This window comes from Sceloporus undulatus, chromosome 4, assembly GCF_019175285.1.
Source record: "Sceloporus undulatus isolate JIND9_A2432 ecotype Alabama chromosome 4, SceUnd_v1.1, whole genome shotgun sequence".
NCBI lineage: Eukaryota > Metazoa > Chordata > Lepidosauria > Squamata > Phrynosomatidae > Sceloporus > Sceloporus undulatus.
Genome location: NC_056525.1, coordinates 30,728,822 through 30,744,477, shown reverse-complemented (window position 1 = coordinate 30,744,477; position 15,656 = coordinate 30,728,822). Strand labels below are relative to the sequence as shown.

General features: G+C 41.2%; 2 protein-coding genes across 5 annotated transcripts in view; one reads left to right on the top strand and one right to left on the bottom strand.

Moving 5' to 3' along the window:
• Positions 1-15,656, bottom strand: part of GDAP1L1 (ganglioside induced differentiation associated protein 1 like 1) — a 434,104-nt gene that overhangs the window by 209,180 nt on the left and 209,268 nt on the right. The window lies entirely within an intron of this gene.
• Positions 1-15,656, top strand: part of JPH2 (junctophilin 2) — a 107,037-nt gene that overhangs the window by 88,143 nt on the left and 3,238 nt on the right. For 3 of the 4 annotated variants that reach the window (XM_042461506.1, XM_042461504.1, XM_042461502.1), the window contains 3 exons: positions 163-281; positions 9,416-10,290; positions 15,247-15,344. In XM_042461506.1, coding sequence (XP_042317440.1) covers positions 163-281; positions 9,416-10,290; positions 15,247-15,327 — 1,075 coding nt within the window. In that variant the 3' untranslated portion in view covers positions 15,328-15,344. The remainder of the gene's footprint in view (positions 1-162; positions 282-9,415; positions 10,291-15,246; positions 15,345-15,656) is intronic. The other variant, XM_042461505.1, reaches the window with a different exon arrangement.

Sequence of the window (15,656 nt, the reverse complement as noted above, 5' to 3'; positions counted from 1 at the left end):
TTATGATATCTTGGGGTAGGTAATGTGATTGTCTCAGGAATCCCAAAAGGCTGGACTGGGATTTGAAAAGAACTAAATTTGGTCCCTGGGCTGAGGTCTCCCCACTCCTATCTTAGTATTTTTTTGGAAATACTTAAATTCAGTGTGGTATTCTCTCTTCAGGACTGCCCATGCCAAAGCCAAGTCGGAGGGTGCCGAGCAAGCAGCACTGGCAGCTAACAACGAATCCACTTTAGCCAGGTCGATGGCCAGGGAACTGTCTCCAGACTTCTATCAACCAGGTAGGATTCTCTTTTCTAAGATTAGATGAGGAAGAGTAGAAAGCGGAAGGTGAGGGAAAGAGGGTGAAGCAGGAAGAAGAAGAGGCAGACTGTTCAGTCCCACTTTCTTTAATTTCAGAGGGTATTGTGCTGTTTTTATTTTTCATTTCAACTGTATGTCTCTTTTATTGTTTTTATCATTTTCATGGCACTTTTCAAATTGTTTTAAATGTTGATAATTTTTTAAATCTTGTGCTTTAACCAGTGACATCACCAGGCTTTGTGACAACCAATAAAGGGGGGCTGCTGAGGGACAGAGGCGGCAGGCTGCCCTGACCTGCCCTCCTGATGCTTTGCTCACCTACCCCTCTGGAGTATCATCTATTGTGATCTGCACCCCCTGCACCCACCCAGTGATGCCACTGGTTTTAACTGCATTGTATTTTAATATGTAAACCATTTTGAGTCCCAGTTTTGGTGGGCATGAAGTAAATTTAGTAGAAGAGGAAAATGATGATGATGATGACAACGACCACGACCACACAGTGATAGAAGGTTACTCCCCAAAGTCCTTACTTCTGGCAGTTTTTCTGCTGTTGATATACTAATAAAGGAATTGTCTCCTGCCTGGAGAAAAAAGGTCTGGGGAGGGGTCTACACTGTAGAAATATTTTTTAAGCAACCACCATCATCCCATGGTGACCTTAAAACAGTCTTCCCCTTCCTTGTAGGTATTAGCTTTACCAAAAGTGTTGCACAGGGGTACACCACTCCAGGTTTTTTCAGCTGCAATTCTCACCATTGGCTATCCTAACTCAAGCTGATAAGGCTAGTAAGTAAACAAACAAAACCAACAATTCTCCCTCAAGAGAAGAATGGCGAAGAATGGAAAACAAATGCAGCTACAATTGGTGAGGGGTAGATGGGGGGGAGGAATAAGAGAGAAGGAAGGAAAGGAAAGGAAAGGAAAGGAGGGGGAAGACAGGTTCCTCTAGGAGATGTGAAGAGAGGGGGAGCGAGAGGCACATGAAAGATAAGACATTTAGTCAGGTGTTGTGGGGAGGGAAGGGGAGAAGGAATGAAGGGATGGGATGACATTTATCCATGATATGATGCAGAGAAGGAAACTGAAGAATGTTGGAAAGGACAGAGTATTGGAATGAAAGAAAAGATGAGTGGAGGCAGGGGCAGGACAAAGTGTACAAGTGGAAGGGAAGGAGACCTGCTTAGCCAAGACTTGGAGATGTGCTGAGAAGAGAAAGAGAGAGAAAGGCAGTCAGGAATTAAAAGAAAGAAAATTAAAGTGTGTAAGGAGATTACTGCATGGGGCTTTAAAACTGCAATTAGATCTGGGGGGAAATGGCTTTAGTGATGCTTAACACATGATGATACCTCTGAACTATAGCTGCTGCATTTCCCAACCATGATTAGGGAGGCCGTCTTCATTGACAGGGGAAACCCCTCAATGAACCCTAAATAGCACAATTCCCCAGGTGCAAAATGTCCCTGCTGGGGCAGTTGTGTATTTGGCAACTAGGTGGTCCCCTCCTCTCCCTTGCCCCGTTCCCCCTCACTATTCCCAAGCAGACTAATTACCTTTTAAAATGTCTTCTCTTTTTCAACCCCCCCCCCAAAAAAAAACAAATAAAATTGCAGAGCAGAGCTCCAGAGTTGTGTGAAATTGAAAATAAAAAATTAAATTAAATTAAAAGCTCCAAAATGCATGCTAGGTGGGGCATAGGGCAGAAAGTTAGGGTTAAGGAATGAGTCAGAAAGCAAGTATGATGGCAGCAGTCATGAATTGAGAAGACAAGCAGTGATGCAGTTCTGTGGCCAGATATAATTCTGTTTGCACTGATAAATGTGACAGCAGTAAGAACGGGGCTCATATGGTAAAGCCATAAGTAGAAATAGAGAGTAAAGATGTTCCTACCATGCTTTTTTTTGACAGTGGTGCAACTCACATGCACTTCAACCCAAGAAGTGAAACTGTATTGTGGCTTCAAACATTTAGGGAGGAGGAAAGTGAGAACAGAATTGCAAAAGTTAACAGTGAGATAGAAAATACCACAAAACATCAATCTTATAATACCATATTCAGTGACTCCTCGGGCAGCAAATACTGTGTCAGTTCAATATTTCATTGGACTGACTGTTCCTTGCTATCAGGTTCTGATTCTAGCTGCAGTTTGATGAACATTTGAGGGGAGGGGGAAGTGTCTAGATGTCCCCCACAGCACACAAGAATCTCCAACAGCTGTTGTGAAGCAGCGTGCCACTGCAGAGTCTAGAAACACACAGTAATGTTTTCATCTCAAGGTAGCATTGTAACCCAGAAATATTATCTCCTTACACTGCGGACCAGGGAAGAGGGGCCAAGCCCTGAAATCTAGGATCAGTAGTAAACAACCTACTCTGTTCCATCATTCTTATAAGTAGAAAGTTGTTCCTAATGTGCAGCCTAAATATAGTATCATGGCTGTCCTTTAGGCTCAGTATTTCTCTATTCTCTACATAGCAGAGAATAACAGTCTATTTCTATCTGTTTTAAAGCAATTGCAAGCCCAGAGAGTCATTATCAAGTTTTGTTCCAAAGCCAACTTTTACACCAACTGCCCACTATAGAAGCTGCTGTGTTCACTGGCACCAAACCACACACTCAGCAACCCACAATATCTTTACATGATTTAATCAATAGATTAGTTAACTCTCTACTAAATATAAGCATGCAGATAAAAATCCTTTCTTTTTTACATGTATGCAAGTATGTGTACCAGGACTGTGTGTGTACCCAACCAGGACTGCAAAATTCCATCACGCATGGTGGTAGTGGTGGAAATGTTTAAAAGTATTGTTAGCACTCATTTTATATTTCAGAATGGTGGGAGGGTTAAAAGTAAAAATGAATTTTCCTCCCATTGATACCAACAAAGCCTTCCAACTTTAGTTCCAGTGCAGAGGTAGTGGTGGAAATATTAAAATAAAAACTGAGTCCAAGCTCAGGCATCCCTATTGAGCTTGCATGCATTTATTACTACCATGTATGAGAAAGAAATCTCTTCTAAACCTGAGCATTACACATATAATCAGGTATGTAGTTTAGCCCAAAATCTTCTGTAGTTTAATCAAACAGGAAACGTTATGGGTCATTCTGAGATAAGATGATTTCACAGAAATTAACAGTGGCTGTAAAGAAAATAGCTTTAATAGTGCACAGTTCTCAAGGCTATTGATTGTGTCTGAGTGGTTTATTCAGAGGAAGATGTCACAAGTTAAGAGGCAAAAGACTGGGAATGGCCAGTCTACTGAGTGCTATTTCGAGGAGTCTGAGCAACTGGTGAAATAGCTTTCAAATAGCCGACTTGCAGCCAGAAATAAATGGCCTGGAATGGGTCTTTTTATGATTGACAGGAACCTTCAGGCAGGGCAGGCTGCTAAAATACATACTTTAGCCTTCTCTTCTTCCTGACCTCCTTTGGTATATAGATTATATAGAACAGATAGCCACATCCAAACCATACCATTGATTTGTCAGAAGGAAAAAATAGACCTGCAAGCTAAGATTTGTAATCCAATCCTATGCATGTGTCCATGTGATTATGTTCCATTCAAGTGGGTATACTCCTAATAAAAGTGAATAGGATTGGAGTCCAGCTTTAAGACTGCTTCTCATATTACTAAAATAGCAGCTGTGCACCTAAGTGTACACCTAAGCGTAACATGATAAAATTCTTGTCTTCCTTTTATTTTTACTTTTATTTTTTTATCACATGAATACTGTGTTCATAGAGAGTCACTTCTAGCCCTGGTTTGCCTTGCTATAGCCATGTAAGGGTCTCTAACCCTTCAAATAAATCCCAAAGCAACCTAGTTGCTTTTGTATCAATACCAGGGACCTTAGGGCTGATCTAAGATGGCTTGCTCCCTAAGATGGAGCAGCATATCACACTCACACATACTCCAAAGTCAAGGTAAACAATACTTCCAGCCAGCCAAGTTATTTTGGCACATTAGACAGGAAAATCCACAAAGACCTCCCCCCACGTCATTGATAGTAAACATTTTACTAACCAAATTTGCTACTTTTTCATGACACCCAAGGATGCCTCTCTACACTGTAGAAATAATGCAGATCGATGCCACTTTTAGTGCTGTAGCTCCATCCTATGGAATTCTAGAATTTATACTTTTACAAGACCTTTAGTTTTCTCTGTCAACAAATGTTGGTGTCTCACAAAGCTGCAAATCCCTGCATTATGTAGGGTGGAGAAATGGCAGTTAAAGTGGTGTGAAACTGCATTATTTCTACAATGTAGATGCACCTCAAATTCTACTATGTTACTGTGTCTTGTGGTTGGGTGGATCCTGACAGGTTTATTAACACAGGAGCACAAGAAGAGCAGTTCTCTTGGATCAGACCAAAGTTCCATATATTTTAGCATTTTGTTTTTGTTTACTCTAGTGGTTAGTCCAATGCTTCTGGGAAGCCCAGAAGCAAAACATCAAGCCATTCTTTAATGTGTAGCTTCCAATAAGTGAGATTCATCATATAGTACTTCCATTTAACTGTTGGAATATTGGTGGCACTATTCTGCATGCATTTGTCTTTATAACCACAGAGGTTAGCGGCTATCAGCAGAACCTGTAGCAACAAAGTCTTTAAACTAGTAATGCAAAGTGCAGTTTTATTTTCTGTCCCAAATTTGCCGCCAATCCATTTCATGGTGTGTGGCTTAAAACGAAGTTGGGAAAATTGTTGCTGGTAGTTAATAGGTAAACGTTCCACTGAGAAACAAATAGTTGCAAAGTAAGGTAAGGTATGGGAAGGGGGTTCAAGGTAAGGTAGAGTGGCTTGCCTTTTCCACCCTAGAAATTTCAAAATGAAAGTGCTTAGAAGAAGAATTTACACCAGGCTGGGGCACAACTGCACTTTAAGAAGAAAAGTCTGATAAGTACACAGAAAATGTCAACTTTGGTTTTCATACATGAAGGAGACAGGCTACACTGACTCCTTCTTCCAGACCAGGGTTTGGGAAAGTTCCTTTTTTTGGACAAAGTTCCCAGAATTCTTTCAGTGGCATTGCTGGCTGGGGGATTCTGGGAGTTTTGTTTTAAAAAATCCCTTTAAAAGCACTGTTCTGAGGATTTTAGTTCTCTGTGTATAACTAGTTCTCCCCATTCTTGTCTCCTTGTGGGGAAACTTTGAGACAGGCAAACCCATCCAGTAACTGATACACCTAGAGACTGGTGTAATAAAATCTAGGAACCATTTCACTCATTGATTTTCTTAACTGACCCAATTAGCCCTTAGTGGCCTCTCCTCACACATCACAGTCCATGCCAGATATATCTGTCTGCCAGAAGTTATTCCTCTCAGTTTCAGCAGAATCTTTCAGGATTACTAGCTGTGTCACATGGCTCAGATTCACAGCCTCTAAAGTGCTTGATGGACACTGTCTTTTTTTTTTTTCATTCTCAGAACATCTGAGGGAGAGCTTATTGGTTTCTCCATTCATTAGTTAAAATTATCCTTGCAGATCTGTCAGTGGAAACAGCTTGCCATAGTCATCATAGAAAACCCCAGCCAATCCCACAGGCATAAAAGTAGTGTGACTTTATTTTTATTCCCTGACCTAAAATGATGGATTGCATTTTGCGCCTCTGAATTCTAAATGTATGAATTTGTTATTAGTGGATTGAAATCCTCAGATATTATCTCAGATTTGCTTTTGAAGGCAAAAGCAATTATGCTATCTGCAGCTGTCATAAAAAGTAAATACAAACGCAACATGAGTTTGACCAGTCTTTTTATGAGTCTTCCAAGCAAGACAATTCCAGGCTTTTCAGTGCTTGAATAACTGTTCCTATGAACACTAGATGCTTTTTCTACAAAATATAAAATTAGACAATTTGATTTGTTCTTCCTGCTGTTACTTTTCTGTGTGTTTTGTGTTTTCTCATTTCCATATACAGTACTTGCTGTCCCACATTTGAGATGTATGGCCTGCTTAGCAAAACACTGCCCCCTTCATTCTCCCTCCCTGCCACATGCCATCCACATTTTGTCCCCACATAGGATGGGTGACACCTGGCTTAACAAGATGACATGTGAAAGGGATCTAGGAGTCCTAATAGACCACAAATTGCACATGAGTTAAGAGTGGGATGCGGCATCTGAAAAAGCCATTGTGATTCTAGGCTGTATCAATCGAAGTATAATGTCTAGAATGAGGGAAGTAATAGTACTTTGATCACCTAGAATACTGTGTCCAGATCTGGACATCACAGTTCATAAAGGATATTGAGAAGCTGGAGTGTTTCCAGAGGAGAGTGACCAAAATGGTGAAGGACTTGGAAACCATCCCTTATGAGGACAGGTTTAGGAGATTATCACACCTGCAGATCCTGTTGGGATAGACATGAGACTGAAAAGTCAAAACTGAGTGTTATCACATGCAGTTGAGGCCGGATGAGTGCAACCTGTCTGCACCCCAACCCTAGCCATGTTTATCCAGGAGCTTTTTCAAAATGGCAAGCTCCAGTTTTTGAAAAGCTCCTGGATAAGTGCGGTTGGTGTCTGGGCCCCAGATGGGCTGCACCTGCCTAGGCTCAGCTGTGTGCAATAACACCCGATTTTGACTTTTCAATTCTCTGTCTATCCTGGTGGGATTTGCAGGTGCAATAATATCCTTATTAGCGAACTTTGTATGTTCAGCCTGGAGAAGAGAAGGTTAAGAGGTGATATGATAGCCCTGTTTAAATATTTGAAGAGATGTCACATTAAGGAAGGAGCAAGTTTGTTTTCTGTAGTTCCAGATTTGGATTGTCTGGGCTCATTTTATTTTGTGTGGTGTACATTTGGCCTTTAAATTCATACTTTGGTAAAATATAAAACTTACATACACTACTATAATTCAGAAGACTGACCTTGATGTGACAGTCCTCAGCTTTATCCATACAACTCTGGTAAGCAATTGCGATAGTCTACATAGATTTTCAATGTGCTAGAAAGCAAAGAGGAACCTGCTGTCTAGTTTTTTTCCCATTGGACTGAGGTTTACCAACAAGTAAACAATAATGTAGCCCCTGCCAGGGCTGCTAGGTGACGATGACATAGCCCAGTTAGATGAGGACAGAGTGAAATCTGAATCCAGAAGTCACCTTGCTTAATGGAGATAGGTCAACTGTTCCAGTGCTTTTAACAAGATCTTAGTTTCCCAGGTGGGTGACCTTATTAGGCACACATCTGACAGCTCTCCTTGCACCAAAGACAAATCTCTGTCCAGCTTTCCCCAACCAGTCCTTTGCATGGTATTTTTAAAAAGAAATTGTTACTGGACAGCCATTCCCCCATTCAAATGGCTCTTGACTGGACACTTCTCTACAGTCCAGACATTCAGGTTATGTTGAAAGTGAAGCAGTCAATTTTTGTTCTGTGCCTTCACTTGTTAATTTATAGTGAACCTGTTATGTATGGAGCTTCAAATACATTTAAACATATCAGTATTCTACCAAACTTTATTATCCTGCACACACAAAAAGGAAAGAAAAAAAACCCCAACAATGCTGCCTTAGCAGTGGTGTCCTTAGCTTTGGTGTCACCCAGTGTGGTCACTCATGGTGGGGCAGGACCTATGGGACTTCTACCATGTGACTTCCAGCATACTTCTGGCATGCATGGGAGTGTGTGTGTGTGTGTGGCTGGAAATACCCCCACACACCCCCAGGAAGTAGCCATAGCACCTGGGGTGCCACCATGCAGGATCTGGGTCACCTGAAAAGGCCCCATGTGGGGTCTAGGCCATCTGAGAAGGTCCTGGGCAGGGTCTGGGCAGCCCCAAAAAGCCCCTCATAGTGTCTGGGCTGCCTGAAAAGGCCTTGCATGGGGTCAAGGACACCCAAAAAGGCCCTGAGCGGGGTCAGAGAGCTGGCCTGCTGCCACCCTCCTTCTTGGGTGTCACCTCCCTTCTGGGATGTCACCCAGTGCGGTCTGAACCCCCTTAGTGATGCTACTGTGCATTAGGAAGAAGAATAATTTCTACTCATTAAAATATATAAAACTGATCTTGAATCAAAAGATATATGTTTGAGGATTACATTTATTTTTGGTTTGCAGCAACTTGCAGGAGTCATTGAAACAGGTGGGAATCACATGGCTAACTTATTATTGATGCACAACAGGACCAATGAGCATCAGGGCCATTGTACATGATGCACATCAGTCCGCTTTACATCAGGACACTAGCTAATGAGTGCTGATGCACATCAGGCCACCTTTGCTGGTGTCTTGTTGTGTGTCTTTGCCATTCACTAATAAGGTTTCTTATCACTATGTAGTGTATAAACCTCTTCATAACCTCTTCCCATAAAGTTATGCAATGTAGACTATGATAGATGATTCTGACCGTTGTTTCTTATCTCATCCATAAACTGGAGTGTAACTGCCCACTTTATCTCATAATACTGTTCATGACAAATTAGATATGACTAATTAGAAAAGAAGGTAATACTTGATAGGGTAAAAGGCAGTAGGAAAAGAGAAAGAAAGCATTACAGGTGGATAGATTCAATCAAGGAGGCCATGGTCCTGAGAATATGAGACCTGAGCAGGGTTTGATAACAGGGTGACTTGGAGGTCTCTCATTCATAGGGTTGCCATAGGTTGATGTGGACTTGATTAAAATTATCTGGAAGTAGCCTTGGCATGAATTTTTCTCTGCCTTGGACTTAGAAAAAAATGCATGTACAACAGGAGTAGCCCTGAGAGGAGTAAAATGCATGTACAACATAGGAGTAGCCTATGGCTCTGTGGTTGCTGGTGGTTCCTATGTCAGTGAGATGGTGAATCTGCAGCAGGATTTAAAAGAACTACCCAAGGACCTGAATCAATTTTGAGGAAAGAGTGCAGCATCTTGGACAGTTTCTTTAAGGTTTAGTCCAGAACTAGAATGAATCCACTTCATGTTGATGTATCTACACATAGATTAGCCTGTACAGATATTTTACAACTATGTATCTGCTATTGTCTTTCTTTTTTTGTAATGTATTTTTAATGATACATGAATGTCTTCTACCTTTATGCTTTCTAATATCACCGAGATTCCACGTTGTTTGCTTGCCTTTTGTCATTGTTTATAACCTCTTCTTTTTCCTAGGCCCTGAATACTTGAAAAGGAGGCTGATCCAGGAACTCATGGAGAATGAAGAAAATATGGAAGAAGAGGCACCACCTGTGGAACAGCCACCTGCACTAACATCTCCAGGAACTCCTCAGGTTGATACTGAAGACTCCTCCAAACCCAAGGGGAGTCCAACTCGAACTCCCTCCCCACCTGGAATACCACCTGAGGCCAAGCGTGCTAAACAGGGCTCCCAGAAAGAAAGTTTTCGCAGTCCCGGGAGCTGGAATGGAGATCATAGTAAGGAAGGTGGTCACACAGAAAGTAGGGCCAACACTCCATCTAATGCTCTATCGGCACCAGTTGAGAAGTTTGTAAGTGATAGCAGACCCACTTCCCAAAGTCCTAGCCATCATGGCCACACGAAGGCTCCTGCTGAGCAAATGGAGATCAAACCACTTCAGAGGATACATCAAGTAGGCGATGCTGAGTTATTTCAAGGCTATCACAGTTACGCAGTGAGGACCTCCCCAGTTACTCCTCCAATAGACTATGAGGAAGAATCATTCCCTGACTCCAAAGTGCCGGTTAAGCCAATTTCCCCAGAGCCAAAGGCTGATGTGAAGGCTATTGAACACAAAATGGAGCCACAGAAGAGGGGAGGGACCCCTGTTTCTCATCATGAACCAGCTCATGAAGAGAAAAAAGCACACAAAGTGGAAATGAAACATGAACCCAAGCAGCATCCTGGGCCTGAGCACAAAGTAGAAGAGAAAACAGAAGCTGCACCTGAAGACAAGCTTGAGCAGAAAACTGAAACTAAGGTGATGCCCAAAGTGGAGCTCAAAGCAATGGTGAAAAAAGTTCCTCCACCAGAAGCAGCACCAAAAGAGGTGGAAGAACAAGAAGAGGTGATGATATGTGGTCAGCAGAGGGAGGGAGGGCAGGGTTGATTCTTTGTCTTTTTTTAAAAAAGAGAGACTTGGTTGGAGGATGGGAAAGGCAGGCAATAGCCATGTTTTCTGTTTTCCACTTATTTTTCTGATTGTTTTCATGTGAAAAACTGGGGCTACCTTATACCATCAATATCTCTTTATAGTATGGTTTGATATTAAAATTAAATATATTTCAGGGTATATTGTCTGCATAACTATGGCCTCATTCACACTACATAATAAACTAATTTTTGAGTCGAATTGATGAAGCAATTTACCGCCGAATAGATGTTCACACTATTCAAACCAGAATGGAATCTGCCCATTTCAATTTACTCCACTTCGCTTTCACATTCATCAATAGGATCAAATCAACGTGGAGTTGCATCACAGGGGTGACCATGCAACAGGGAGCCAAATCCAATCGGCAGTGCATTCACACTTGTGCTGAATTGATTCATTTAGAAAGATGTGGGGAATGCCGTGGATTTGGAAGAACCCGTTTAACTGGGTTTAGCACTGTGCCTCCCCCAGCAAACAGCATCTGAAATTTGGTGCAAGTGCAAACAAGAGCCCTTTAAAACAGTTTACACCGGTTTGAAAACTGGTTTATTGTGTAGTTTGAATGAGGCCAAAATTAGTCTACTGTCAAATGTCTTATGAAAATCTATGTTGCAGCCACCTTTGAAAAACTGGGTATAGTTGTAATTGCTTCACCTCAAAAAGTATACACTAGGCAGGAAAATAATATAGGAAAGCGTGTCAGAATAATTGGAGAGAATGGCACACCTTTCTTGTGAGAAAAACATACAGCCTTTGATGATTTCTAGTTTAGAAGAGGGGGAGTGCAGATTGAAAGCATTTGGAGAAAACAAATGGTATGGAAAAATTTCATATTAGGACATGGGTTTAACCAATGAAATTAACTGTCAAGAGACAAATGAAAGTACTTTTCCACATTATGCTTAATTACTTTTTGAATTCAGTACTACAAAATTCACTGCTGGCTTTCAATAGTAGTTTACAGTGCAATCCCAACTGATCACATTGGCCAAGGGCTAGCTGAACTGATAATGTGCTGATTCCAAATTCCTCTCAGTTTAAGGATCTTGGAAACATTTTAAAACTGCACTAACCCTGGCCTATCTTTATATTAGTATTTTGACTTTGCCACCAGGCTGGAAAAGGATTGGATCTGGCATAATTTGGTTCACCTCTTATCCTACCCCCCCTTTTTTTGGGCTCTTCTATTACCGGATCTTGTCAGAAGAACAGTTCTGCTGCTATATCTCTCAGCTGCCAGAAGAGAACTTTTGTCAGTAACAGACGTTTGTTAGTGCCTAATCCTAGCCCTCTAGAGTTGCTGCATCTTTTAGTTAGGATGGCGTGACCCAATCTCTTCAAAGAGCTTTAAAGAAAATGTGTGGAGGAAGATAAGCTAATAACGTAATTCACAGTGATGCCATGTTGGAAGGGCCATGTTCAGACAAAGTCAGTATATCAATGAATATCTGTTTCTAGAGAGTAACAGGATGAAAAGGCTGTTGCCTTCATTGCCTGGTGCTATTGTTTACTGTTATATTTATTTGTATCTCACCTTCCTTCCAAAAGGCAGCTTACAGTTTAAAAGAGCAATACAGTTAAAAACATTTTTTAAAGGAACATTAAGATAGAATTAAACTACAGTGGTCCCTCCACATTTGCTGGGTTTAGGAGTGAAGAACCCTTGTGAATGTGGAAAAACCACAAATAAAAAATACTATTCTTTTTACATAAAAGAACACCTTTCTTATAATCTCCAGGTCCTCCAGTGCAACTCTGTAGTCAACATCTGCCCAAAGTTGATCATAGAATAATAGAATCATAGTATCATAGAGTTGGAAGAGACCGCAAGGGCCATCTAGTCCAACCCCTGCCATGCAGGAAATGCAAATCAAATCATCCCCGACAGATGGCCATCTAGCCTCTGTTTAAAGACCACCAAGGAAGGAGACTCCACTACACTCCAAGGGAGTTTGTTCCACTGTCGAACAGCCCTTACTGTCTGGAACTTCCTCCTAATGTTGAGCGGGAATCTCTTTTCCTGTAGCTTGCATCCATTGCTCCGGGTTCTAGCCTCTGGAGCAGCTGAAAACAAGTCAGCTCCTTCCTCAGTATGACATCCCTTCAAGTATTTAAACAGGGCTATCATATCACCTCTTAACCTTCTCTTCTCCAGGCTAAACATACCCAGCTCATTAAGTCGTTCCTCATAGGGCATGGTTTCCAGACCCTTCACCATTTTAGTCACCCTCCTTTGGACACGTTCCAGTTTTTCAACATCCTTTTAAAATTGTGGTGCCCAGAACTGGATGCAATATTCTAGGTGGGGCTTGACCAGAGCAGAATAGAGTGGCACTATTACTTCTCTTGATCTAGATAATATACTTTTACTGATGCAGCCTAAAATCGCATTGGCCTTGTTAGCTGCCACATCGCACTGTTGACTCATGTTCAACTTGTGGTCTACTTGGACTCCCAGATACCTTTCACATGTAGTCTCATTGAGCCAGGTGTCCCCCATCCTATATCTGTGCATTTTATTTTTCCACCCTAAGTGCAGTACCTTACATTTCTCCCTGTTGAAGTTCATTTTGTTAGCTGTGGCCCAACTTTCTAGTTTATTCAGGTAATCTTGAATGTTGATCCTGTCCTCTGGAGTGTTAGCTACTCCTCCTAATTTGGTGTCATCTGCAAATTTGATAAGAATGCTCCCAATTCTGTCATCCAAGTCGTTGATAAAGATGTTGAATAGCACTGGGCCCAGGACAGAGCCCTGTGGGACCCCACCAGTCACTTCTCTCCAGGATGAAAAGGAGCCATTGTTGAGCACCCTTTGCATTCGGTCAGTCAACCAATTACAAATCCATGTAACATAGAATCATGCTACAAATGTCTGGAGAAATATTTTCTCTAGGAACTGCTAGGTTCTGCAGCACAACTCTGTGGTCAACCTGTGGTAGAGTTGCACTGGAGGACCTAGAGATTTCTAGAGAGAACATATTACACAAACCCACAAATAATCGAATCCACAAAAGTCAAAACTGCAAATGTAGAGGGCCAACTGTAGTCCCAACATTAAAACACTTCAAATCTCTAGTTAAAAGAATAAAACATGATTTAAACAATTAAAAATATCTTAAAAACAGTATTGTTAAAAACAATACAGCACCATCTAGCCCATTCTTTTAAAACTTTCTGAATTAAAAGCCTTTCAGAATAAAAAGGGTCTTGTTCCAGAAACTAGGGGCAGCCACTCTCTCACATCCCCACCAACAGTGCTTATGAATGTAGTGGAACAGAGAGGCCTCTCCTGATAATCTCAGGACTTGAGCAGACATATATCATCTGCCAAATAGCTTGGACCTGAGCTATGTAGGGCTTTATAGGTCATAACCAGCACTTTGAATTGGAAACAAACTGGGAACCAGTGGAGCTGTTCTAAGAAGGGAGTAGTATGGTCCCTATAACGTGCCCCTGTTAGTTCTCTGGCTGTAGCTCTTTCTACCAGCTGAAATTTCTGAACACTCTTCAAAGGCAACCCCATGTAGAGTATGTTGTATTAATCTAGATAGGATATAACTATGACATGTACCACTATGGTCAGTTCCAGTGTCTCAAGGAACAAATGCAATTGGTGCACAAGCTTTAAATGTACCAAAGCACTCCTGGCCACTGCAGAAACCTAAGCCTCCAGGTTCATAGCTGAGTCCAAGTATACACCCAAGTTGTGAACCTGTGTCTTTGGGAAAGTGTAACTCCTTCTAACAGGCTGAATCTCTATTCCCTGACAGAGCACCTCTGTCTTGTCTGGGTTAAGTTTCCATTTGATCTCCCTCATCCAGTGAGTCCATTACTGATCACAAGCACTGGTTTAAAACCAATGCTAGATTTCTTTTCAACCATTTGTGTATAAAATCATGTGTTTCTGCATTCAGTTTCTCCAAAAGTTGCATAACTTTTGCAGAGGTGATTAATGGGATGGGGAGGGACTATGGTGGCCATACATGTGACTCTGATCACTTAGAATTCAGTGCCACAATTCTCGCAATATCTGAAGACGTCTTCAGAGTATGATCTAGTTAGGCTTCTTAGGAGGTTTCACTTGGAATGTGTTGAGAGTATTTGAAGGGTTCTATCTCCATTTATGAGTCCATTAGAGCACTAAGATCATCTGGAGATCCCCTTCTTTCTGTCCTACCACCTTCACAGGTTTCTTGAGTGGGAACAAGAGAGAAAGCCTTCTTGTTGACTGCTCCCAGACTTTGTAACTTGGCCTGGCTGGCCCCACCTTTGCTGTCTTTCCTTCATCCAGTAAAAATATTTTTATACCTCCAGGCTTTTAGAAATTGACTGGGGTGGGGCTTTAATGCTGTGTAAAGCTGATTTTAAGGTTTCTATATAGTCATTAATGAATTTTAATGTTTTAACTTTATAAATTGTGTAACTGCTTCTTGAAATAACTCTTATATTTATACTTTTATTAATGATGTATTGTTTTTAAATGCGTTGTTAGCCATTTTGAATTCCAGTAATAGGAGAAAGGCTAGATATATATGAATAAAATAATAATAAATAATAACTGATGCAGCCTGAGGGCATGGACATTACACTTTAATTGGTCCATTCCCATCAAGTATCAACTCAACTATTGCCCATACTGTCTGGAACAGTCTGGCAGAAATGGACTTTAATTGTGGATCCAAGTGATGGTTATGATTTTTGTGTGACACTGAAAAGAGGCAGTAGTGCACTCTTTAAAATAAAAATATAGTCTGGGGACTTTTTCTTTTCTTTCCTTTTTGCTTTTATGAGCCACATCTTTGAGGAAATCTGTGTCTTTGAAATCACAAGAAATAATAATATATCTATGGGTGGTTTTTCCCCCCTTAGGGACCTAACACCATCATTATCTTCATGGTTATCTTACTGAACATTGGCCTGTCCATCTTATTTGTGCATTTTCTGACATGATGACATGCTAAAACAAGGTAAGTATGATGAATCACATACTGGCTTAGAATGCCTTACAGTTTCAGCATTTTTGAAATTGAAAACTACTCTTTGAATAATTTTATAAATGACCACTTTTGCCATCCAGTTACATGCCAGTGCACAATGGTTATTTCCTGGTTTGCTTTTTAACAAATAACCATTTCTCAGTTGTCAAACCCAGAATGCCAGAAGAACACTGGAAAAACAGATGATAACTTTACCAGATAGAACAGTGAAATTGCTCCCTCGGAAGGGACTGCCCACCCCATCTTTTTGTACATACAAGCTCATCCTAAATGGCTAATACT